The sequence below is a fragment of the Aquarana catesbeiana genome, linkage group LG05, assembly GCF_042186555.1.
Source record: "Aquarana catesbeiana isolate 2022-GZ linkage group LG05, ASM4218655v1, whole genome shotgun sequence".
NCBI classification, from domain to species: Eukaryota; Metazoa; Chordata; class Amphibia; order Anura; family Ranidae; genus Aquarana; species Aquarana catesbeiana.
Window position 1 is genome coordinate 15,451,896 of NC_133328.1, and position 27,001 is coordinate 15,478,896.

The window sequence follows — 27,001 nt, forward strand, 5'->3', positions numbered from 1 at the left end:
AACAAGGAGGAAGAAGAAGGAAGAAGAAGAAGGAAGGAGGAAGAAGAAGGAAGAAGAAGGAAGAAGAAGAAGGAAGAAGAAGAAGGAAGAAGAAGAAGGAGGAGGAAGGAGAAGGAGGAAGAAGAAGAAGGAAGAAAAAGAAGAAGGAGGAGGAAGAAGAAGGAAGAAGAAGGAGGAAGAAGAAGGAGGAAGAAGAAGGAAGAAGAAGAAGGAAGAAGAAGAAGGAGGAAGAAGAAGACAGACGAAGAAGAAGGAAGAAGAATAAGGAGGAAGAAGAAGGAAGATGGAAGAAGGAAGAAGAAGAAGAAGAAGGAAAAAGAAGGAGGAAGAAAAAGGAGGAAGAAGAAGAAGGAATAAGAAGAAGGAGGAAGAAGAATGAAGAAGGAAGAAGAAGAGGAAAGAAGAACAAGAAGGAAGAAGAAGGAGGAAGAAGTAGAAGGAAGAAGAAGAAGGAGGAAGAAGAAGGAAGAAGAAGAAGGAAGAAGGAAAAAGAAGTGTCTATGGGAATGTTTGACCATTTTTCCAGAAGCGTATTTGTGAGGTCAGGCACTGATGTTGGACAAGAAGGCCTGGCTTGCAGTCTCTGCTTTAGTTCATCTCTAAGGTGTTCTATAGGGTTGAGATCAGGACTCTGTGCAGGCCAGTCAAGTTCCTCCACCCCAAACTTGCTCATCCAGTCTATATTGTCGAAAGTATTGGTGGAGGGGGGATTATGGTGTGGGGTTGTTTTTCAGGAGTTGGGCTTGGCCCCTTAGTTCCAGTGAAGGGAACTCTTAAGGCGTCAGCATACCCAGACATTTTCGACAATTTCATGCTCCCAACTTCGTGGGTGCAGTTTGGGGATGGCCCCTTCCTGTTCCAACATGACTGCACACCAGAGCACAAAGCAAGGTCCATAAAGACATGGATGAGCAAGTTTAGGGTTAAGGAAATTAAATGGCCTGCACAGAGTCCCGACCTCATCCCCATAGAACACCTTTGGGGTGAATTAGATCGGTGACTGAAAGCCAGGCCTTCTCGTCAAACATCAGTGCCTGACCTCACAAATGCGCTTCTGGAAGAATGGTCAAACATTCCCATAGACACACTCCTAAACCTTGTGGACAGCCTTCCCAGAAGAGTTGAAGCTGAAAAGGGTGGGCCAACTCAATATTAAACCACACGGACTAAGACTGGGATGCCATTTAAGTTCATGTGCGTGTAAAGGCAGGCGTCCCAATACTTTTGGCAATATAGTGTATATCAATCTACAACAAAGAGACACAACATATAAAGATAAGAATTAATTATTGCTCATAGATGTCAATGTTTTGGAGAGACCATTAGATGTTTAGCCATGACAAAAATGACCATGCTGTCAGTGGAACACTCGGCACAACCATGATGAGGTGAAAAGGAATGTAAGTGTAAAGAGACGATAATGACAGAAGAACTGGTAATGGAAGAACTGGTAATGGAATTGCGTTAAGATGATGATGATAGGTTATTAGTGGAGACAGGTGAAGGTGAAGTGAAAACAGATGCAACAAAAGGTGACTGTTGGGGGTCCTTAGAAGATCATTACCCTTCACGGTAAGAGATGCGGTGGTATGCTGGTCTCCACATACACACGTGTATTCACCAGTATCTTCCAGGTCCAACCGATTTATAACCAACTCCGCGGCAAGACCTTCCTGGATGAATCTGTATTTATCTCCAGGTTTTAGAGTCTTTTGTCCTTTCTTCCATTCCAGCTGAGCTTTTGGTTTGGTCAGCATACAACGTAGGGATGCCAACTCTCCCTCCAGGCTTTCTGTGCTCTTCAGTTCCTCCTTAAATCGTGGAGGAACAGCTGAACCCGGGATGAAAAGAACATTTTAAAACACCAGATGGGAAGCGTATACTGCATCAAAAATAATTTTTATAAGGCTGGGGCAGAGAAGAGCAACCAAACGGATAATGGAGGCATGGAGGAGCTCAGATATGAGGAGAGATTAGCCCGAAAACTAATTCTGGCAGCTTAAGCAAACCACACAGAGAGCATTCTTAAGGAAGGTGGCCTATGACTGCGTGTGTGTGCACGTGACCTCAGAATGATGTTGTGTCATGCATTTTAAAGATGTGTGACTGTCATTGAGAATGTACACCAATTCTGTGAGTGAGTGGGCCCCCCGGACCTGAAGTGCCCTGAGCCCCCCTAAGGTCTAAATCTGGCCCTAATAACAGACATGCAATTAAAAGTGATGCAAGATAACTTATATTAAGGCCAACATTAAAAAGAATATTGGCTAATAGGTTTTAAAACTATCGACACTCCCTGCTGATACCACTGCTTGTGGAAGAGAATTCCACATCCTTACCGCTCTGACAGTAAAGAACCCCCTATGTAGTTTAAGGTTAAACCACATCTCTTCCAGTTTTAGTGAATGGCCGCGTGTCTTTTTGACTTCCCTTTCACTGAAAAGTTTTCTCCCTATTGTGGGGTCACCAGTACGGGATTTGTACATTGAAATCATATCCCCTCTCAAGCGTCTCTTCTCCAGAGAGAATACGTTCAGTGCTCGTAGTCTTTCCCCATAGCTGAGTTCCTCCATTCCCTTAATTAGCTTTGTTGTCCTTCTCTGGACTCTCTCCAGTTCCAGCACATCCTTCCTGAGGACTGGTGCCCAGAACTGGACAGCATACTCAAGATGCAGACGGACCAGAGTCTTGTGGAGAATTATCGCTTTATCCCTGGAGTGAATCCCCTTTTTTAATACAAGCCAGTATTCTGTTGGCTTTAGATATGTGCACAACAGAAAAAATTGTTTTGTTTCGTTTCTTTGCGTTTCCGTTGATTCGTAACGATTCGTAATTTCGTAAGGCGCGAGGTTTCATATTCGGACTTGTTCGTATTTTCGTAACAGATATGTTTTCTTTGATACGAAATGATTCGTAATTCCGTTTATTTTCTTTGATTCGAAATTTGTAATTTTGTTAGATAATAATTTTCGTTTTATTCGGTACACTATTCGTAATTTAGTCATTGTTACTTTTGTGAGATTGCCTTTTTCGTTGATTCGTACTTTTGTAGGAAATAAAGAATAATAATCCTAGGCTTGCTTTTCTAAAGTCCTCCTGTACTTACTCCCTCAATCACCAGACCCGACTCCGCCTCCTCCTCAACTGAATCTAAAAAGATTCAGCAATGCATTGTGACACAAAAGGGATAAGCTGATTGGCTAAAGATATTAAGTAAGATACATCACTCACTCATACACTGCCCATTCGAAAGAACGATTCGAGAACACAAAATTACGAACATACGAAATTACGAAGGATTGTGCCCAGGACACTTACCACAAAGTACATAAATGCACATTACATGAGTTACTGCATTATAGTACCATTCATTTTAAATGGAACTCCATTGCATCAAGGCAACACATCTGTGTTACAGTGTGCTGTGATGTGCTTCATTGGGGTCGTGTGCGATTTTAAGCATGTTAACGTGCGTTTAAATGGGCTATTAAACACAACAAACATTAACCTGTGACATACAGTGGGTCAAAAAAGTATTTAGTCAGCCACCAATTGTGCAAGTTCTCCCACTTAAAAATCACAGCAGTGATTAAATACCACCAAAAGAAAGCTATATTTGTGTGAAGAAAAAGATTTAAAAAAATGTCATATGGGTACAGTGTTGCATGACCGCGCAATCGTCATTCAAAGTGCGACAGCGCTGAAAGCTAAAAAATGGCCTGGGCAGGAAGGTGGTGAAAGTGCCCGGTATTGAAGTGGTTAATAAGACCACTAACATCTTACTTTATATAAGAACCCGTGACCACATATTGAAGTAACAGTAAATGATCTACCAACATATGAATTCATGCTGCGGGATGCTTCGAGAGTCACATGTAAACAGGCCAATGAATACAATACATTCAAATACAAATTTAAATGAAAATTACAGTAGTTACACGTATAATAACACTGTAGTATAAAATGATGATAAGTTTGCATGCTTATTCACACTGGGTAAGAAAGTGGAAAATGGCAGATGGAGAAGAAATTATATGGATGATGAATTTGGATGATTTTGGAGATGACATGGGATAATTAGTAGGAAAGTGATGGTGGATATGATGAGAAGACCATTACCCTTTATGTTGAGGGATGCCTTCGTTTGCTGGTCTCCACATACACACATGTATTCCCCGGCATCATCCAGGTCCAGTCGGCTTATAACTAATTCTGCGGCGAGACCTTCTTGGACAAATTTATATTTATCTCCAGGTTTAAGAGTCTTCTGTCCTTTCCTCCACTCCAGAGAAGCATTTGGTTTGGTCAACATGCAATGCAGAGTCACAGATTCCCCCTCCATACTTTCTTTGCTCTGAAGTTCTTCTTTAAATCGAGGTGGAAGAGCTGAATGCGGGACGAAAGGGCATTTGAAAATACAAGATGGCACAATATGAAAGTCCAGTTCCATCTTTCAGACAATTATTTGTAAGGTGGGACAACATAAGTATCAACTTCATAAATACTATTCATTGCCTGTCTTTTTCCCTCATGCCAGTACATCTTCTAGAACAGTGTTTTCCAAACTTTTGGATCTGTACCCATGGTAGTGTTATACTTGACCGTACCACAGCTTTTTTTTCATGTGGACTTCTGCTTTGCGGGATTGCTAATTTTAGAGATGGAAACCAGTAGCAGGCACCAGATGCAGCCTAGTATTTTACATCGTAGAGTGGAGCTGTTACTTCTATGGGCTCCAATGCTTCTTCTAGAGAGATCAGAATGCAGAAGACTGGCGAAGGGATGTTTTCCATTAACCCACTGGGAACAACAGGTGGCACATTTGGTAATATTCCGTAGTAATACTCCAACAATGCCAAGGTTGGGATGGTGCTACACAGCTGACCAAGGTTTGAAAAACACTGTTCAAGATGAATCTGTTTCAGGTTTTCCTTTCTTTAGTCCTACAAGTCTCACAACAGGTCAAGCTTTCCAGACCTTCAGGTAGATGACAAACTTTGTTATAGTAATTCCACCAAATATTTCACGTTTGGTTGTGTTAAACTTTGCCCACTGGCTGAGCTGGAAATATTGAGATGCAGGATCCAGTCATCCTAAATTAGCTTATTAATCTCAAAACATATGTCCTTGCAGCCACAAATGTAAATATAGAAGTCTAACATCCTGTTAAAAATGTTTATTTCTATTTAGACCAGCCTTTCTCAACCTTTTCAACATGGAGGAACCCTTAAAACAACTTTCTGATCTCAGGGAACACTTGCTAATAATAGCAGGATGGTCATTGGGTAGAATGCTCCTTCCATTGGTGGTCACTGGGAAAAATCCCAACCTTACTGATCCTTACTGAGCCCACAGACCCAAAAAGATCGCTTTTGTCAATAGTCATTGGTATCTGAGAGATAGAAACTGCTCATTGCTCAAGAACCCCCCGAATGACCTATGGAAGAACCCTGGTTGAAAATGGATGGTTCAGAACCTGAAAGGTGGTGCTTAGTTGGAGATCATGTGGCATTCAAGTGGTGGTAAAACCGTCCCGGCAAGCGGTTAAATTATGTCATATTCAGGGCTTTTTTCAGCGGGAACGTGGAGGAACGCAGTTCTGGTGCCTCCCGCATTGAATGGGGTTCTGGGGTGTGCTGGACAGTCTACATATTTAGAGTTACAGAGGAGGTCTAGTGCTAGAATTGTTGCTTTTGCTCTAACGCTCGCAATGATACCTCACATGTGTGATTTGAATGCCATTTACACATGTGGGCGTGACTTACTTATGCGTTCACTTCTGTGTGCAAGCTCGCAGGGATGGGGGTACTTTATATTTTTTTTATTCTTTATTTTAATTTAATTTAATTTTTTTTTACACTTTCTCTTTAAAAAAAAAAAAAAATTGATCACTTTTATTCCTATTACAAGGAATGTAAATGAGCCTTGTAATAGGAGAGATATGGAGAGATGTGGGGTCTATAATTCCCCACATCTCTCCTTCAGGCTGGAAAGGCTGAGATAAAAAAAGGTTTGCTAAAATCCTACCCTACTGTACACTATATGGTTCAACTAGAGAAGATTGTGTTTTTCTCAATAAAACTTGAGTTACACTTTAATTAGTTCCATAACCCAATTGGTGGGAGGAAAGTTTTGGAACTACGTGACACCACATGGTCAATACAATAGAGCCTAGCATCCAAAACAATGGATGGTTCTGCCTGCTGGGTGTAGAGGAAATTCCTAGAGACTGTACAAAGATAAGTATATAAGACAGGCAATAAATTCTAAACCCAAAAAAATTTCCTCCAGCCATGTCAATATTGTTAGAAAGATGAAGTGGGCACAATGGAAAGACAAGGTGTGTGGTAAGTAAGGTTTTCTGACTATTAGAAGTGGAGAGATGATGGAATCAAAGCCAAATACGGTGAATGACTGAGTCACACATTATAGTTAGGTTAAGGAAAATCGGTGCAGGTAGAGATAGCAGGAGGACAGCACAAGGCTGCTATTATTGAAGCTTTACCGCTCACGCTCAGGGACGCAGTTGTCCGGTAGTTTCCACAAATGCAAGTGTACTCGCCAGCATCCTTCACCTTCACGTTATCTATTACCAGCTCAGCAATAAGACCCTCCTGGATGAACCGGTACTTGTCACTTGGTTTGAGAGGTTGGTGTCCTTTTCTCCATTCTAGGAACGCGTCGGGTTTCGTCAACTCGCAGATTAGCGTGGCTGAAGTTCCCTCAATGACTTCCTTGCTTTTTAATTCCTTTTTAAATTGTGTTGGGTGGGCTGATACAGAATTAACAGCATGTTGATTATATGGCGCTCACAACAGTGGATAGCGGTGCTCCGGTTAAGAGCAAGTTCACTTACTACAAATGTTGTTCATGTACTACAAAATTTTTAAATTGAACCTTTCAGGTTTCTAAATAAGTCAAAAGCCCAGTTTCCTGCAACAGAACAGCTCATATACTTACCTGTCCAGAGTCCTGTTTGTAGGTAGGTGCAGTCTATTTTTACCACTGCAGGTGGCGCAGCCACATGGCAGAAGGAGAGGAAGTCAAGAGGAGCATTGTTCTCTATGGTTTCCTGGGTTACTGGGGCAGCAATCCAGTTGGATTCTGACAACCCATGTGACCCTTGTGTCCATCTTAAGTCAGGCGGAGTCTATTTAAGACCCTGGCTCTTGGGTTTGGAGCGCATTTTGCATGTGGGTAGTGTGGGGACAGCTCACTCATCTGTCAGGGATAGTGAATAATGGTAGGGAGAGGTTGCAGATGGGTAGGGAAAGGATAGGGACACGCCATTTATTCTGGAAACCACCCCACTTGGGCTTGGACCATTACGCATGTGGCCAGGCCACATTCCGCCACTGGAGACAGACGCTGTCAGATCAGCTGAGACCTGCTCTGCTACACACTACTGTTTCAACCAGTGAGTGTTCTTGGTTGGGTTGCCTTCCCACCAGGCTTGTTGTGAACTGTTGAAATTTGACCTTAATACAAGTTCCAATTACTGCATCTGGACTCTAACTGCCACTGCACCCACCCACATGTGACTCTTACCTCCCTATGTTCAAGTGTTCTTTAGCTTCCAGAAGTGTTAGAGGCCTTTGATTCCCACCATGCACTACTACCCTTCTCTTACTCCTACATCTATAGGGAGTCTGTTGTGCCATAGGGGAAGTGCATGGAGAGGGATACTCCCAAAAGTGTTGCATGCTGAAGAGACTGTTGGAGGCTGCAATGCATGAGAGATTAGAGTTCAGCCAGGTTTAGGTGTCTTCTACCAGGCAAGTGAGTATATTACCTCCTCTCTAGCCGGGAACTGGCCTTTTGATTTGTTTAGAGACCCGGTGGGGTCTTTTAAAGTGCTTTAACATGCATTATATAATGTTGGATACATATTGTAAGAGATGGAAATTTGAGGAGAACTGCAACTAAACAACTGTGCCTAAAATGAACAAGGCAAACAACAAACTCTTTCTTTTACGGCACCACTCCCAACATCACCAGAGCCAGTGTAAGCCAGCTACAGTGTTCCTAATTGCCAACACGCCAATGCAGAGTTGCCTCCCCCTGCTGCCTGTACCAAACCATCTGCACCTCCCACTGACTACGTTCCCGCAAGACACCAGTACCTGCTCCAGAATACATTGCCAAACCTCTTCTGTTCGTGGTCTCAAATCTTCCCCCCACCCTTTTCTACCCAGGAGAGGAATATTTTCTAGATGGCTACCCAGAAGTATTGCATATATCTGTGAAAATGCCTTTAGCATTCTGCTAGTATAGAGCAGGCTGCAAGGTAAAGCTGGACATAGATGGTTCGAATCTCAGTTTTGGTTCGAATTCCCTGGATTAATGATCTACCATTTTTATTCAATCATAAGAATTCCTCAGCTATGGTAAATCTGATGGGTTCAAGAAATGCTAGTCCTTCTAACTATATTGGAAGGTTGACTTTAAGCCAGCCATAGACAGTTTGAATCTCAGCCGGTTCAGCAGGGACAAGCCGAGATTCAAACCATGCATGGGCAGGTTGATTGTACCCAAGTTGATTGACCGATCACCTTGGGTACAAGATTTTTCATGCGATTATTGATAGCGGCTAAAGCTAGCAATAATCACTGTATGTTCTCCTGGAGGCTCCCCCCCTGCCCCACCACCAGGAGAACACAATAGCTCCTAGGGAGGGATTCCCCCATCAACACTGACTGGGAGAATCACACCATCTATGGCCGGCTTTAATCTAGTTTGAGTATGTTTTTCAAAATACAGAGAGTTTTGCTACAAAAGGGAGCAACCATAGCACAAGTGATTTTTACTTATCAAAATCACTATAAAAACCTAGAGTGGACCCCTTAGCCTAGCTAGATAATAATGTACAATGCAGAGATGGCATTGTTAGATAACAACTTAGTTGCAATTTGTTTCTTCTAAGATTCATCTTTATGTTTCCATGGTCATTTAAAAGCTGTGTTTTTGTTAAAGGAACCTACCATCAATCAGAAGACCCTTGATTCTCATGAACAGGATTGCCAAAAGTCCCATTTTTTATGGCCCAGGATAGTAACACTGGGACTCAACACCAACTAAATACAGTATAGTTAAGAGGGCTAGCATTTCTTGTACCCATCAGATTTACCTTAGCTAAGCATGCTGCAGGCCAGTCAAGTTCCTCCACCCCAAACTCACTCATCCATGATTTTATGGACCTTGCTTTGTGCACTGGTCCAAATCATTTGGTGGAGGGGGGATTATGGTGTGGGGTTGTTTTTCAGGGGTTGGGCTTGGCCCCTTAGTTCCAGTGAAGGGAACTCTTAAGGCCTCAGCATACCAAGACATTTTGGACAATTTCATGCTCCCAAACTTTGTGGGAACAGTTTGGGGATGGCTCCTAACTGTTCCATCATGACTGCGCACCAGAGCGCTGAGCAAGGTCTATAAAGACCCGGATGAGCGAGTTTGGGGTTAAGGAACTTGACTGGCCCGCAGCATGCCTTAGCTATGGTAAATATACAGAGTTCTGATCTCAACCCGATAGAACTCCTTTGGGGTAAATTAGAGTGGAGACTGCAAGCCAGGCCTACTTGTCCAACATCAGTGCCTGACCTCACAAAAGCGCTTCTAGTAGGATGGTCAAATATTCCCATAGACACACTCCTAAACCTTGTGGACAGCCTTCCCAGAAGAGTTGAAGCTGTTATAGCTGCAAAGGGTGGGCCAACTCAATATTGAACCCTACGGACTAAGACCGGGATGCCATTTAAGTTCATGCGTGTGTAAAGGCAGGCGTCCCAATATTTTTGACAAAATAGTGTATATACAATGCAAAGTCTGCAATATTAGTTGCAAAGTGATGACTTAATCAAGGGAGTTGCAAGGCAGAGCAACAGATGGTAGGATGGAACAGATAAAAAGGCAAGAATAGGGATTACGATGAATGACGATAAAATGGAAAATGAAACAATGTGGAAAAGGGAGACAAAGATGATGGAAGAGATTATAGAAACTGGTGAAGAATGAGGTTGGAATTAGAATCCCAAAAGTAAAAAATGTAAAAAAAATATTACCCTTCACAGTTATGGAGGCCGTTGTTTTATGTTCTCCACACACACATGTGTAGTCTCCCGCATCCTCCAGGTCCAGTTGACTAATAACCAACTCAGCGACAAGACCTTCTTGGACAAATTTATATTTATCTCCAGCTTTAAGTGTCTTCTGGCCTTTCCTCCACTCCAGAGAAGCTTTGGGCTTGGTCAACGTGCAATGCAATTTCACTGACTCACCTTCAACGCATTCCTTGTTCGCTAGTCCTTCCTTAAACTGTGGAGGAAGTGCTGAAAATATAAAAAAAAGATCAGATTTATAAATCAGCCGCAGAACCAACAGCTGATGATGAAGGATTAGTTGTTAAAAGTGAGGCATAGTAATGGGATGAGTAGTGAGTCGAAAATGATGAGAAGGGAAGGCGAAGATGCTTGATTAAATGACGAGGAGGAACACAAAGTGATGAAGATGCTGTTAATGGACATCTAAAGAAGACTAGGAATTCTAGAATACCCTTCACAGTTAATGACGCGGCGGTCTGGTTATCTCCACAGACACAAATGTATCTCCCGGTATCTTGTTGATCCAGATTATTTACAACCAGTTCTGCCACAAGGCCCTCCTGTATGAGCTTGTACTTTTCACTTGACTTGATAATTTTCTGTCCTTTCCGCCATTCGAGGGAAGCATTTGGTTTGGTCAACTCACAGTGCAAAGTTACAGAGTTCCCTTCTACGGCTTCAAGGCTTTTCAGTTCCTCTTTAAATTCTGGCGGCAAAGCTAGCGCAAAATTGAGACAAACAGACGTACGATTAGGACCTATTCCTTCCCCACCAGACAAACCTTAAAAGTAACACATTGATTTTCCTTTTTTGAAAAGACATTTTCATTTTACCACCATCAAAACGATTCATACAAAAAGAAATACATGTAAGGAAAGCCCTTTGGAAAATGTCATCGGGAAGAAAAAAAAAAACACCCCAATGCCCCCAAATTCTCTTTGTGATAAAATATTATTTTTTTTTTTAATATGATTTTGGAGAAAAATATCCTAAAACATAATGTTTATAGGAAATGTTGTTAAAGTCCATCTGAAAGGGTGATTCTCAATGCAAGTTGGCATTTTAAATGTCTTAAAGATTTTGTAATCTACTTCTTCATTAAATGTAAATGCAGATGAGAAGCAGGATTTCTCCTGCACCCTGTTGGGGAGTATTTGAGGGGGTTAGGACTGAATGGGGCTTTTACTTCATTTCCCGATGCTCCTCAAGAAAGAGAAATGTGATGTCAATCTAAAGGGCTGTGGGTGGAGCTAGGCATGACTATTCACTGACAGGGATATTATGAACAGTGCCACCATCTAAGCAGCTACAGCAACAGCAATGGTGAAAAAAGCTGAAATTATCTCACTGCAAAATGTTGTTGTGTTGTTGTAGGTAGGTATAGTCTATTTTCTTCACCGTAGGTGGCACTTGACCGCAGAGGCATTTCATTTGGAAGAGAAGTCAAATGGAACTTGAATCCTCTATGGTTTGCTGGGTCACTGGGGAAGATATCTTATTGGATGCTGCCAACCCATGTAACTCTGGCAGCCATGCTGGTTCAGGCAGAGAATATTTAAGGCCCCAGCCCCCAGGCTTGGCATCCATTTCGCATGTAGGTACTGTAGTGTGGGGACAGGTAACCCATCTAACAAGGGCAGTGACTAGTGGCAGGGAGAGCTTCCAGACGAGTTCCATCCTTCCTGGAGACCTCCCCATTTGGGTACAGACTGGCCAGGCCGCATCCCGCCCCTCAAGACAGATGCTGTCGGCATATTCAAGACCGGCTCTTCTACACACCACTATTACATGCGGTGAGTGTTCCCAGTTGGGCTCCTTCCTGCTGGGATTGTTGAACTTTAACATTAGAGCGGAGCTCCACCCAAAAGAGAAAGCTCTGCTTGTTCGCACCCTCGCCCCCCTTGACTGCCAGATTTGGCACTTTTTTGGGGGGGGAGTATGTACCTGGTTTTGACAGGTACCCGCTCCCACTTCCGGGTAAGATCGCCATGCTGATCTCCGAGTAGTTCAGGGCCCTCCCCCCCCCCCACTGCAGACTGGGATACACACAGGTCCCAGAGGATGGCGGCACCATTCAGAAAGCACAGCGCGACTCACGCATGGGCAGTAGGAAACCGGCTGTGAAGCTGGAAGGTGTCACTTCTGGTTTCCCTGAGGGAAGATGCCAGGGCCTGCACCCAAAGCCTATTGAAAAATCGTCTCGGGGTGCCAACATCGCTGAAACCCTGGACAGAAAAGTGTCTTTATATTAAAAGTCAGCAGCTACAGTATTTATAGCTGCTGATTTTATATTTTTTTTGCCAAGAGTGTAGCTCTGCAACTAGACTGAAGTGTTTACTGCCGCCGCACTATGCTGCACCTCCCCTCATTGTCTCACTATAAACGGAAGTGTCCACTCAAAGGTTCCACTGGCAAAATCCACAGGCAATTGCAAAATTTTTCAGGGACTTCTTAAAAATCCCAGAGAGCCCGTTTCAACTAATATGGGCTGCTTACATAACATATGCAATTTTTTAGCTTGAACATCGTTATTCTTGAGTTTAGACATTAGTAACAACATTTAGTTTTAAAAAGTTATCAGCGATCTAAGGTGGTTAATATATACTGAAGCATAATTTGCAAGTTTACCACACCTATGCTACTAGTATAATTGCAAACATAGTAGTAAGTAGTATTACAATGGATGTGATCTATAAATTTACCATTCACTACTAATGTAGCTGAAGTCTGTTGCTCTCCACACATACAAGAGTATTGGCCTCCATCTTGAAAAGCTAAGTTATGAATTACAAGTTCGGCATTGAAGCCATCTTGGCTAATTTTGTACTTATCATTTGGCTGGAGGACCGTGTTTCCTTTCCTCCATTCTAGGTGAGCGTTTGCCTTGGTCAGCTCACAGTTCAAAATGGCCGACTGCCCTTCCAGACACTCTTTGTTTTTTAGCTCAGTTTTGAACTTGGGTGGCAAAGCTGGCAGAATGTAGAAGACATTATTACTGGTATGAAAACGTACACATGCTGCTGATCATCATAAACCTAAATACACAGCAAGCCTAATAAACTATGTCCAATTTTGGCTATTTTTATACTATTCATGAGTAAGCAGAATAAATTGCTTCATACATCATTTTTTTTAGGATCTTTATCAGCCACAGAAACAGCTTCCTGGAGCTGCATATTGATGTCTGTCTCCATAAGAAACAAAAAAACAAAAAAAAACAAATATGCCCTCTGAGAGGCCTGAAGAGCTCACGCAAGAAGGGATGTTCAGACCTTTAAGACAGGTCCATCAGAGGTAAATAAAAATAGTTGAACCTATTGAGTCAATAAAGTTCTTCCAAGAAAAGCTTTTCATTGATAGTAATGGAATTCTAGAAAGTTCAAGATGAGTTCACCCAACACCAAAAAGTGCAAGATGTTGCAGTGTGCGTCTATATTTTTTAAACATTTTCTTTAGTGCAGTAACAGCAAGCCATGGGCTGGATGTGGCCCTTTGCTTGCCTTTTATCCATCCCTTGGGCCACCACCCCTCCCACAGACAACAATGATGGGGCACCATTCCTCCCACAGACACCAATGATGGGGTACCATTCCTCCCACATATACAATAATGGGGCACCATTCCTCCCACAGATACAATAATGAGGCACCATTCCTCCCACAGACACCAATGATGGGGCACCATTCCTCCCACAGACACCAATGATGTGGCACCATTCCTCACATAGACACTACCAATGGGGGGCATTCCTAATTTGAAAACCAACAATGGGGAACTATTCCTTCCACTAAAACCAAAATTGGGGCACAATTTGCTCTCACCGACACCATGGCGTTTTCTTACGCCACTGGTGACAGTCTGGCCCCTCTAAAGCCTCAAGGCCAATAAACTGGCCCTTTGTTCATAAAGTTTGGAGACCCCTGCTTTAGTTCTGTTTATAATACCTTTGACAGTTACAGCTGCAGATGTTTTTTGGTCTCCGCAGACACAGCTGTATATTCCCGCATCATTTTCATTGACATCTAAAATGACAAGTTCTGCCACCAAGCCATCTTGTCTCAACACATGCTTCTCCGATTGGGGAAGAACCTTGTTCTCTTTTTCCCATTGCACGGGTACGTTGGGTTTGCTAAGCTCACAGTGGAGGATGACTTTATCACCTTCTGTTGTGCTCTCATCCATGAGCCCATGCTTGAAGTGGACAGGCAGTGCTAAGTAACGCGGAAGGTAATGTGTAAATATGCAGGTTCTAAACTTTGAATGACTTACTGTACATAACATGTAACATTCCTTCAAATCTTACAACTTAACAACACCGAATCACATTAAAACATAAAAAAAAAAAAAAAAAAAAAAAAAAAACAACCAAAACCATTTCAACACGTGCCTTTTGATTTGTCTTTATATTTTTGCTTTATCGGGAACTCATTTTTTGGCAATAGCATACATTATCATAGGCATGATATGCCAATTAATGCAGAGATGTGTGATATTGCAAGTCAGCAATTAGAATTCTAGCCAAAATTCTGCTCAAGATTCCCCAAGCCTGGACAGAATGCTGAACTTATTCTAGTAGCCAAATATTGCTGCTTATTCTTAACTTTTGCAAGTGCAAGTCACACTAGATACCTAGTGATCCTTCCAGTCTTCTGTGGTCAGTGGTAGCATAGTCAAGTCCTCCTTCCCCCCTTTTGTTTGTGAGGCTGTAGTCCCTTAGGCAGGCCATAGATGATGGAAACCATGGGTTGCAGACAGGAAAATCGACTCAGTGTTGATGAGGGAATCCCTCCCGTGGAGCTATTGTGTTCTCCCAACAGGGAGGCTCAGAGAGCCATCCCTGCCAGGAGAACACAGTAATTATTGCTAGCGCCTATAGCCACTGGCAAAAATCGCATGTAAAAATCCAACATGCTGGTTGTACCAAAGTTGATCGATGGATTGACTTGGGTACAACCATCCTGCCCATAGATGGTTCGAATTTCGGCAAGCCCCTGCCGAACCGACCGAAATTCAAACCATCTATGGCTGGCTTTAGTCAACCTGTGACATCTTAGCCTGACATGCCCCCCATCAAGCCCGGCAAGTCCTCATTGACAGATAAGTAGTCATGCTGTCAATAGCTCCTTGGATTTGCAACCATACTTGGAGTTTCATCCTCCCAATCTCAGAGGTCAGGCATGAAAAGGGTGTATAGTGGTCATGGGATCACAACTAAAACCAAACAAAAAGGGTTTTGGAAGCGCGTACGATTGCTAATATGGTTTTATATGGTAATGGGTGTACATCGACTGTAAAAAGCAAAATATGTGCTGTTGGTTTGACGGGTACATAGAAATAGAAAGCCAAGCAGGACAAACACAACAGAAATGAAATTAAAAAAAAACAAAAAACGGGTGTTGCGGGGGTTGTTCATCAAGCACGGCTCAAGAATAAAAAAGATAAAGAGAGAGAAAAAAACGGTAAGAGTACATTGTGCATCAAGGGAAGCAGCGTGGCACAAAGATGGTAGCAAGAATGTAAAAGATGGTTAAATATTAAGAATGGTAAAATTGTTACCATGTACTAAAAGTACTGCTCTGGAGTGCTCCTCTCCGCAAACACATGTGTATTCTCCAGTGTCTTCTAGCTCCAAATTGCGTATTAAGAGCTCTACCTTTGCTCCGTCCTGTCTCATGTCATACTTGTGACTTGGCTGGAGCACCTTGTCTTCTCTTCTCCACTCAATGGCCACTGGAGGCTTGGTCAGCTCTCCATGCAGTGTCACCGAAGACCCCTCCTTGCCTTCTATATTCTTCAACTCTTCTTTGAAAAGAACAGGCTTGGCTAAAGACATCAGATAAGAAGTTAACTGAAATATGCACTTTTTAAAAAAATGTGAGTTATAACCCTTTCTTCAAAAACCTGTCTTGTTCTAAAGATACTATCTGTGTGTATACTGAAGCATTAACTTTAAATAGTAAAGAAAAATAGACTGGGGTTTACCATTGACTTTTACACTTGCTGTGGTTTCTTGCTCTCCACATGTACAGGTGTAATTTCCTTCATCTTTAAATTTGAGATTCTGGATGGTCAGTTCAGCCATTGTGTCTTTTAAGATCATCTTATGTTTATCACTTTGTTTCAAGGCCATTTGACCTTTCTTCCACACAACGGTGGTGGCTGGTTTAGAAAGCTCACAGCAGAGAGTGAGATTTTCTCCTTCCATGGATTCTTTGTCAACCAGTTTTTCTTTAAAGAAGGTTGGAAGAGCTAATGCATGTCAAGAATGTAAAAGACCATTGGTTAGGGGTTTTGGTTGACTTCATAGTAGAAGTAGTAGTTTCTGACTCAAAGAAGAGTTGGATGGACTGCCCCCCCCCCCCTCATAAATGAAAAGTTGTATTCATGATGAGTTTAAAACCTTGTAACCTATCTATAAGTAGCCAGTTAAAAAAGATAAAACAAAATCTACCCAGTAAATGTATCCAGAAAAATCGACATCACTGTCAAACAAGCTACTTATCCTTAGCTACAACACTTCTACTCAATGGCCTTAACAGTTATTTTCTCATCCCATGCCCAACCTCCAAACTGGTAGACTAGGTTACAGCTTTTTGTATGTGTCATTACCAGAGGCATAACTAGAACCTTCAGGCCTTTGGTGCAAGAAACCATGAAGAGCCCCCTGACCCACCGTTCCTGGGGCCCTTTCCATGGGTCCCGGAGCCCTTTTCTCTGGTCCCTTTGCAACCCTGGTAGTTCCAACACTGATACACCTGGAAGCAAAGCCTCACCTGAGGGCTCTGGCCACTATCCTGAGCTCATCTGGGAACACGCAGGTCTCTACAGTCTTGATAGTCAGTCGGCGGGTGCCTGGCACAGCTGCAGAATCCCCCCTGAGGCTCACACCCTGATAACAGCTCTCCATCCTCCCGGCAATGACAGACTACCAGTGGACACACAGACCCCCCCCCCCCCCCGTGGTGGTGGAACACCGCCAGTGTGACCTTTGTGACCTTGGTAGTTCTGCCACTGGTCATTACTGGAGATTGTCATGGTGGGTAACCCTACTAATAGCTATGTAACTATTGCCATGTAGCTTTATCGCATACTCTTAAAAAATGTTTTAGGTATAGAAAAGCCCATGCCTACATAAGAGGTAAATAAACAAGTCACAAGAAAAAAGACACTTTCACTTAATTTACCATTCACAGTCAACGTGGCTGTGGTTTCCTGGTCTCCACAAATGCACGTGTAACTCCCAGCATCATTTTCGTTTAGATTGTTAATTATTAATTCGGCAAGGGGCCCTTCCTGCCTTTTGGTGTACTTGACACCAGCTTCTAAAGTCTGGCTCCCTTTTCTCCATTCTATGGTGGCATCAGGTTTGGTGAGTTCACATCGAAGGACGGCCTTTTCCCTCTCTGTAGCCTTTGTATCCTTAAGCTCTTCTTTGAATAATGGAGGTAAAGCTAAAGATGGTAGAAGACATTTAGTAGCTTCTCATCCCACAAGAGTTTGATAACCAAAGACTAAAATCAATGACAATAGACAAACCCCAAATTAAGGACATTTCAGTGGTAGTGATCGCACAGGAAAATAACAGTTCACTAATTTTTTTTTAATTATAAAGAGAATCAATAAAGTTGTAAATTTTTATTTTCACGCACGCTGAAGAAAAAGAAAGAAGAATGAAAAAGACTATAAATTGTTTGCTATCTACAAGCATATATTGTTTTTCCTAAATCTAGTTTTGTTTTTTATTGCAATCTATAAAGATTCTATAAGTATTAAAATAATGTATTTAATTTGAAAAAAGAAAAAACTAATATGATTTCAGAAAAATGCAATGATGCAATCAGAGAGTCAATAATCTTGTTTATTTTTTATTTTAAGTGCTGAAAAAAAAGAAGACCGAGAAAGACCATATATTGTTTGTTATCTAGAAGCATATATAATTTTTCTTAAATCTAATTTTGTTTTCTATTGCAATTTATAAAGATTTCAAGCCTTAAAAACTAGTGCTAAAAATGTATATAATTTGAAAAAAGAATAAAAATAATGATTTTTTTTTAAAATGCGATGATGCAATCAGAGAGTCAACAATGTTGTATATTTTTTATTTAAACGCACGCAGAAGAAATCAAAAGAGGACTGAGAAAGACTATAAGTTGTTTGTGATCTACAAGCATATATAATTTTTCTTAAATCTAATTTTGTTTTTTATTGCAATTCATAAAGATTACAAGCCTTAAAAATAAGTATTAAAAATGTATATAATTTGAAAAAAGAATAAAATAATATGATTTTTTTTTTAAACGTGACGATACAATCAGAGAGTCAATAATGTTGTTTATTTTTTATTTTAATGCATGATGAAGAATCAGAAAGAAGACTGAAAATGACTATAAGTTGTTTGTTGTCTACAAGCATATATCATTTTTCTGAAATCTAATTTTGTTTTTTATTGCAATATACAAGCCTTAAAAATAAGTAATAAAATAATGTATTTAATTTGAAAAAAAAAATAATGATTTAAGAAAAAGAAAACGCGAAGATGCAATCAAGGAGTCAATAATGTAATGCAAGCAGAAGAAATAGAAAGAAGACTGAGAGAGACTGTAAATTGTTTGTTATCTACAAGCATATATAGTTTTTTCTTATAACTATTTTGTTTTTTACTGCAATATATAAAGATTACAAGCCTTAAAAATGAGTATTAAAATCATTTATTAAATTAGAAAAAATAAAAAAATATATGATTAAAAAAAAAAAGTGATGATGCAATCAGCATTTTAGTGCTAATAATTATTAAAACAAGTTAATGAGGGTGAGTGCATTTGTAAATGTTATGTTAGCAAGACCACATGTTATAAACTCAGATTTTAGAAGTGTTTAGAAAAACCCCGTCTCCCTTGTGTTTTATTTCTGTTGGGGGGAATATATAAGTCTGCACTTACATAACCCCCCCCCATTGAGCACTGTATATCCACTGAGCACTGTATATTGGAATCAATGATTGATTATATATAATAAGCAAGTTTATTAGATGGATATCAAACATGTATTTTCTTAAGATAGGTCACTCCCCCATAAACCTGGAAATAAAGGTCCTGAGGAAGCACTTATGTGAAATGCGTTGACCTTTTTGGGTTACTATGCTATGCATTTATGACTTCTATATTTGTCATCATGAGAGATGTGAATGTACATTAGGGATATGTTATCCCATGACATTTTTATCTTGTGATTTTAACACAATTCAATGAATACAATGAAACATTTGTATTTTATCTGTTGTCATTTCCCTGGTACTAGTAAAGTCCGTCTTTTTTTTTTTCCATTTCTTTTCTAAGCAAACATAAAGCAGGTGACCGAAATTTGATAAATCACATTGAAAACAGCGTTCCCCAATGCACCAGGGCATTTTCATTTTTTAGAGTTTTATGGTATTATTAGTACAAAGGCTGCAATAACAGGAAAGATGTTTATATTCTGCCATTTTACATTTACTTAAATAACAAGCAATGTGAAAATCCATGAGATAAAATATTACAGTTGTCATTTATGGAATGATTGCAATGTTAGAACTGCATATTATGCAAAGAGCATTAAAAAAACATTGAAATGTATTTAAATTTATTCCAATCATTTTCTGGTTTATGTTTATTTCTGTTTATCCGTTTCTCAGCAAATGTGATGTACGTGAATAGCATATGTTTAAAAATTGCAACACCGATTGTTGGTATTTTTTTGGAGAAGGGCAGGTGAAATCTACAAATGTGTAAGCTGGATTGGTGGAAAGACCAACACAGACGAGGGCCTGTGCAGGAAGGCAATGGAGACCCTTATTGCAATTACTATTCATCTAATTTCAAGGATTAAAAAAATAACAGGAGTTAGCATTTCATCTCGTTTAGATAACCTGTGATTATAAATACAGTTTAATACAGTATTGAATGTGCCTCCATATTTTAATTTTCGAAGACCTGAAGCAAATTTTTTTGGTCCACATCCAGGTTCCTATAATGCCATTAGATAAATGTTAAGAAACTTAGCCTTCAAGCCTTCCTGCTAAGGTGAGAGCACAGACAATACAGATAAACAAATCTGATTGGGTTTGGCTTGGAAATCGTGCTCAAATTTTGCAAATCTTGCAGCAAATTGTCTATAGGGTTCCGTATGGGGGAAAATTTGACATTCATTTCTGGTTATTTGTAGGGCTAATCAGCACGCTCTTCTCAAGGAAAGTTAAATATAAAATAGGCTAAGGCTGCATTACAGGTTGTTCCTTTTTTGGCGGCGAACCTGACAACTTTTTGGCCAAAAAGTCACAATTCACAAATCCCAAATACCATCCCTAACAAGCAACAGTGTAGAAGAGAGCTAGAGGATCAAGTGGATAGCACATGAGCTTTACAAAGGGCCCTCCAAGACCTTTTCAGCAGGACCTCCAAGGACATAGCATTGAGTCAACCCAACACCACTGCACCCCACTCCATCCACTTAAAACTTTTTCACGTGATATCTCCACAGACATTCCACAAACGAGAAGAAGACATTACCAGTTACTGTCACTGCAGCCGTCGTTTGTTGGTCCCCGCAGATGCAAGAGTAATTTCCAGCGTCGTCCGCCACCAGGTCACGTATAACCAGCTCTGACGTGGAACCTTCCCGGTGTAGCTTGTGTTTCTTGCTTTGTTTTATGACTTTGCCGTCCTTCTTCCACTCTACTTGAGCATCGGGCTTGTTGAGTTCACAGCACAGAGTCACCGATTCCCCCTCGGTAGCCTTCTGGTGGGTAAGCTCTTTGGTGAAGCGGGCTGGAAGCTCTTTGGGTAGAATATTACAAACAAATACAGTATGATTTAACTAATCACCACAAGAAGTCCTCAATGGAAGAAAATATTAACAAACTAACAATCTTCATATTCTAAGATTGAATGTAAAGGCATACAGTATTTGCCTGATCAAAAAGAAAACAGGGTATAAGTAATCTATAAGGGTATAAGTAATGTAATCAAACATAACATTTTATATATTATATTATCAGTCAATTATAAAATAGGGTGGTTAATAAAAGCAGGAACACCTTGGCCTATGGTACATAGGAGATTTATTCACTTAAAGTTGAAGTAAACCCAATCATAAATATCTCATACGCAGGCCTTTTTTTCCTCAGCGAATAGGTACAGGAACTCCCCCCCCTTCCGAACCACCTCTTGTCTCCGCCCCTACCCACCTCAGAGCACCGTTCCTTGGTTCCACCCCTACCAGTAATGCTGCTTTTTAGAGAAGATAGAACCAAATATAATTGTGTGGGGTTCAGTAATTTGTATGGAATTTGTTAATGATGACAAGAAAGACAGTAAAATAGATCCCCTGTAGTTAGTAACAATGAGCGCACCCAGCAACAATAGACTCCCAAAAGCCAGCATCAATAGACCCTCCAGCAGCCAGCAGCAATGGACTCCCAATAGCCAGCATCAATAGACCCTCCAGCACCCAGCAACAATAGACTCTCCAGCAGCCAACAACAATAGACCCTCCAGCAGCCAGCAACAATAAACCCTCCAGCAGCCAGCAACAATAGACCCTCCAGCAGCCAGCAACAATAGACTCCCAATAGCCAGCATCAATAGACCCTCCAGCAGCCAGGATCAATAGACCCTCCAGCAGCCAGCATCAATAGACTCCCAATAGCCAGCATCAATAGACCCTCCAGCTGCCAGCAACAATAGACTCTCCAGCAGCCAGCAACAATACACTCCCAATAGCCAGCATCAATAGACCCTCCAGCAGCCAGCAACAATAGACCCCTCCCTCAACAGTAGATCTTTCCCAGCAGCCAGCATCAACAGACCCTCCAAAACACACCAGCACCATTAAATACATGAGGTGTCAGAACTGTGTTCCCCCGCGCTACTGCTAAGAAAAAAAGACCTGCTCATACGTGCTTGAACATGATATTATAATTTCAAAACTTGTTTCAACCTTTTTTTAAATTTGCAGCTTTCGTTGAGATAATCCCTGCCATGAAAATACTTGCTCAGGCACTTCCTTTTTATAGGATGACAACTGTCTCCCGAGTGATCTTCTGTGTTGTAACCCCATCACATGCACCCCAGGTGGAGACCTCTAGCGGCTGTGCTGACCCACGTTGCGCGGGTAAAGTACGCCATTGTCACCATTATTAGGAAGCCGCTTTAGAGCAATGATGTGAAACAGACACTTGAGCAAGTGCATGTAGACAGGAAGTGGCTGAAAGAGGCTGGAGGATATCAACAGCACTGAGATGGGAAAAAAAGGTGAAAACAGTATTTTATATACAAAGAATGCAGATTTTTTTAAATGAACCTTAACAAACAAAATTCTATCAAGTTTGAGTTTAGATCGACTTTAATAGCATGAAATAAACCTTATTTAGATCAACTGAGGCCAATGTGCTGCAAATGGGGTGATAATCGGAAAAAGGTTTAGCATGCCAGGTGAATGTCACTGAAGGTCATTCATGCAAATAGCATCTAAGGAATCACTGGGCACCGAATCCTTCAAAAATAGACCCCTAAATTAAAGTTCAAGGCTATCTTACCTCGAACTTTGACCCGTGCAGCAGTCTGTTGGTCGCCAGTATCGCAGGTGTAGTTTCCAGAATCCTCTGCTGTTATGTTATGAATGAGAAGCTCCACCTTTGTTCCCTTTTGTCTGAGCTCATATTTGACACTGGCTTGAAGGTCTGTGATGCCCTTCTTCCAGACCACATGGGCATCAGCCTTGGTGACTTCACAGGAAAGAGTGACTGATGAGCCCTCTTCTGCTTCGCAGTCTTTCAGGTCTTGCTTAAAGCGAACGGGAAGAGCTAAGAAAGAACGGGTGAATATCTACCTATTATTAGGTCCAAACAATCAAAACCGCAATAATACTTCTTTGTCATCCAATATCCCTTCAGTGCCATGAGATTTTTTTATGTCATTTGTAGTGGTGGCAGCATCTCAGAAACTGCTGACACCCCTGGGGTTGTCAAACACCAGGGTATGTAGAGTGACAGTTCTGTGTGTGAATACGCCTCGGTAATCAGTGGAGAAGGTTATATACATTGTTGTTATAATGAAGAATGTAAAAAATGGAAGCAACTTAGATAAGCTGCATAACAACTTCAACATTTCAGAATATGTTTAGGTGGAAGTGACCAATTACATCTATCTATACCATGGTGTAGATTAGCCTTTCTAAACCTTTTCAACACAGAGAAAGCCTTTAAATAAATTTTGGGTCTCAGTGAACCAGTGCTAAAAATCACTATACAGTGTTGCTCAAAAGTTTACATACCCTGGCAGAATTTATGATTTTGTGGCCATTTTTCAGAGAATATGAATGATAACACAAAAACTTTTCTTTCACTCGTGGTTAGTGTTGGCTGAAGCAATTTATTATAAATTAACTGTGTTTACTCTTTTTAATTCACAATGACAACAGAAACTACCCAAATGACCCTGATCAAAAGTTTACATACCCCAGTTCTTAATACCGTGTATTGCCCCCTTTAACATCAATTACAGCTTGAAGTTTTTTGTGGAATTTGTGGATGAGGCTCTTTATCTTCTCAGATGGTAAAGCTGCCCGTTCCTCTTGGCAAAAAGCCTCCAGTTCCTGTAAATTCTTGGGCTGTCTTCCATGAACGGCACGTTTGAGATCCCCCCAGAGGGGCTCAATGATATTGAGGTCAGGAGACTGAGATGGCCACTCCAGAACCTTCACTTTATTCTGCTGTAGCCAATGACAGGTGGACTTGGCCTTGAGTTTTGGATCATTGTCATGTTGGAATGTCCAAGTACGTCCCATGCCTTCCTGGCTGATTAATGCAAATGTTCCTCCAGTATTTTTTGATAACATACTGCATTCATCTTGCCATCAATTTTGACCAAATTTCCTGTTCCTTTGTAGCTCACACATCCCCAAAACATCAGCGATCCACCTCCATGTTTCACAGTAGGAATGGTGTACCTTCATCATAGGCCTTGTTGGCTCCTCTCCAAATGTAGCGTTTATGGTTGTGGCCAAAAAAGCTCAATTTTGGTCTCATCACTCCAAATGACTTTGTGCCAGAAGGTTTGAGGCTTGTCTGTGTGCTGTTTGGCATATTGTAAGCGTAATACTTTGTGGCATTTGCGTAGTAATGGCTTTCTTCTGGCGACTCAACCATGCAGCCCATCTTTCTTCCAGTGCCTCCTTATTGTGCATCTTGAAACAGCCATACCACATGTTTTCGGAGAGTCCTGTATTTCACCTGAAGTTATTTGTGGGTTTTTCTTTGCATCCCAAACAATTTTCCTGGCAGTTGTGGCTGAAATTTTAGTTGGTCTACCTGACCATGGTTTGGTTTCAACAGAACCCCTCATTTTCCACTTCTTGATTAGAGTTTGAACACTGCTGATTGGCATTCTCAATTTCTTGGATAACTTTTTATATCCCTTTCCTGTTTTATACAGTTCAACTACCTTTTCCCGCAGATTCTTTGACAATTTTGCTTTCCCCATAACTCAGAATCCAGAAACATCAGTGCAGCACTGGATGAAAGAAGCAAGGGTCTGTCAGGAGTCTAGAAACTCATTGACCTTTTATACATACACACTAATTACAAGCAAACAGATCACAGGTAAGGATGATTACCGTTTATAGCCATTCAAACCCCTTTGTGTCAACTTGTGTTCATGTTATCAGGCCAAAATCACCAGGGTGTGTAAACTTTTGATCAGGGTCATTTGGGTAGTTTCTGTTGTCATTATGATTTAAAAAGAGTAAACACAGTTGATTGATAATAAATGGCTTCAGTCAAACACTAACCCTAAGTGAAAGAAATGTTTTTGTGTTATCATTCATATTCTCTAAAAAATTGCCAAGAAATCATAAATTCTGCCAGGGTATGTAAATCATAAATTCTGCTAGGGTGCTAGCACAACTGTATCTACAACTCATGATATATAATGGTCAGTGGGAAGAATGCTCCTTACACTTGTGGTCATTGGGAAAAATAACCCCCTTACAGATAGCTAAAAAGATCAATGGTGTCAGTGGTTACTTATCTGAGAGGTAGAAACTGCTGATTGCTCAAGGAAACCCTAGCAGCTTCTGGAGGAACCCTAGGGTTCCATGGAACTCTGGATAAGAAACCCTGGCCTAGATAAATGCGAACTTTCACAGAAAACATAAGAAAAACATTGTTTTATATTGTCCAAAAGGAAGGAGAGGAAAAAAACACAACAGGGAGTTTGGAAAGCCATTATGGTATATGATCTGAGCTACATGTTGGAGCTTGTGGAGAATATATCTGTCTCCAAGCTGGTTGATCGCACTCGATGTTTGCAGAAGTCCAGGAGCTAATTGTTTTCAGAAGAGGTCTAGTGCTGGTGAAATACTAAAGGTACAATTGTGGGTATTCAAAAAAAAAAAAGCAGGAGTACCCAGATTGGAAATCATCTAAGAATGGGCACAAAGTCGAGCGAGTATTTGTAATTGTTGTACCACCATCGGGAATGGATTCTGTGGCATGCATATGGCCACTTCTTTAGGTAGGGTGTATCACAACTCTAGCATGAGCTGGCTAAATAGATTTCAAGATTGATCCCTAATTTTCCACTCTGTCTGGAAGCATTATTTTTTTAAAGACACGCAATTTCACCTCCAATAATAAAATTCTTTACCGCACCTATAAATACGTTCAAAAGTCCTAAACAATGTTTTTCAATTCAGCTACTGTAAAATACTTTAGAACTTGTTTGATATAAATTTGCTTCAACCCTACAAAATGTTGGAACCAGAGTTTCAGTAATTGTTCTGTAAGCTGAAAAGCAGGAGGACATAACATAGGCAGGTTTCTAAGGGTAAGAAGAATGGGCATCATAAAGTGTTTATTTGCTTGGTGCCAATTATTTGGGAACACACCCCAAGCGTCAGTAATAATTATGAAAATTACTAATAATGGCCAGGAAAAAAATGCACCGATGGTAAGAGCACCAGACCAAAGGATAAGAGTCTAAATGAATGTATTGGGTTACAAAAAAAAAATCAATGCATTTCAGGGGCTGGCAAAACCTTCCCCTTCGTCAGGGCTTGTAAAAACAAGAAACTTGAATGGACTCAAAGATCTTGACATGTAGATGCTGCTGGCAGGTAACTCTTCTAGTTCAGCCATTATATTCTCTACATAGATTCACATAGGAGAGCCATGTTTTGAGTCCATTCAAGTTTGTTATTTTAACTGAAGCCCTGATGAAGGGGGAGGTTTTTCTGGCCCCCAAAATACACTGACCATTTTTAGTGTAAACCAATAAATTAATGTGGACTCTTATCCTTTGGTCTGGTGCTCTTTCCATTGGTGCATGTTTTTTTTTTGCTAGCCTGCTGGGTACCCACTGGGCTCACCAAAGGATTTTGGGCTCTCACTACTTCGTATAAACTCGCATCCAAGTACCAGAGCCTCTTGGATGCTTTCCGTGGGACCTGGAAGCTAATGGAGATCACCGGAGTGGTGGTGTATCAGCGGTGTCTACTACAGTAATTTCCAGCTTCTTTGGGCTCAAATCCTTGGGCTCACCAAAGGATTTTGTCCTCTCACTACTTCGTATAAACTCACATCCAAGTACCAGAGCCTCTTGGATGCTTTCCGTGGGACCTGGAAGCTAGTGGAGATCACCGGAGTGGTGGTGTATCAGCGGTGTCTACTACAGTAATTTCCAGCTTCTAGAGGGATTACATAGGTATGGCAAATATGTACTCACATTGCTCCAAGCTGGAATGTATGACATTTTTTAACATATTTCATGAATGTCGTGAACATTTTTGCATTTGGTGAACGATTTCTGAAGTTCTTTTAAAAAAAGAAACTTAAACATCTCACCACAGTAAAAAGCACTTTGTCTCGGTCTTAC

The 27,001-nt window shown here is 41.0% G+C and overlaps 1 protein-coding gene and 1 long non-coding RNA gene across 13 annotated transcripts in view; one reads left to right on the forward strand and one right to left on the reverse strand.

Annotated features, from left to right (window-relative positions):
* Positions 1–19,672, forward strand: part of LOC141144090 (uncharacterized) — a 175,209-nt gene extending 155,537 nt beyond the window's left edge. Inside the window, exon 3 of the long non-coding RNA XR_012244351.1 lies at positions 18,455–19,672. This is a non-coding gene — a long non-coding RNA (uncharacterized lncRNA). The remainder of the gene's footprint in view (positions 1–18,454) is intronic.
* The window catches only part of OBSCN (obscurin, cytoskeletal calmodulin and titin-interacting RhoGEF), a 407,958-nt gene that overhangs the window by 195,238 nt on the left and 185,719 nt on the right, over positions 1–27,001 (reverse strand). For 8 of the 12 annotated variants that reach the window (XM_073629454.1, XM_073629462.1, XM_073629460.1 and 5 more), the window contains 11 exons: positions 22,666–22,932; positions 20,639–20,905; positions 17,279–17,545; positions 16,077–16,343; positions 15,651–15,917; positions 14,039–14,305; positions 12,797–13,063; positions 10,546–10,812; positions 10,056–10,322; positions 4,120–4,386; positions 1,565–1,831 (listed from right to left, as the gene is read on the reverse strand). In XM_073629454.1, coding sequence (XP_073485555.1) covers positions 1,565–1,831; positions 4,120–4,386; positions 10,056–10,322; positions 10,546–10,812; positions 12,797–13,063; positions 14,039–14,305; positions 15,651–15,917; positions 16,077–16,343; positions 17,279–17,545; positions 20,639–20,905; positions 22,666–22,932 — 2,937 coding nt within the window. The remainder of the gene's footprint in view (positions 1–1,564; positions 1,832–4,119; positions 4,387–10,055; positions 10,323–10,545; positions 10,813–12,796; positions 13,064–14,038; positions 14,306–15,650; positions 15,918–16,076; positions 16,344–17,278; positions 17,546–20,638; positions 20,906–22,665; positions 22,933–27,001) is intronic. The other 4 variants (XM_073629457.1, XM_073629458.1, XM_073629463.1 and 1 more) reach the window with 4 other exon arrangements.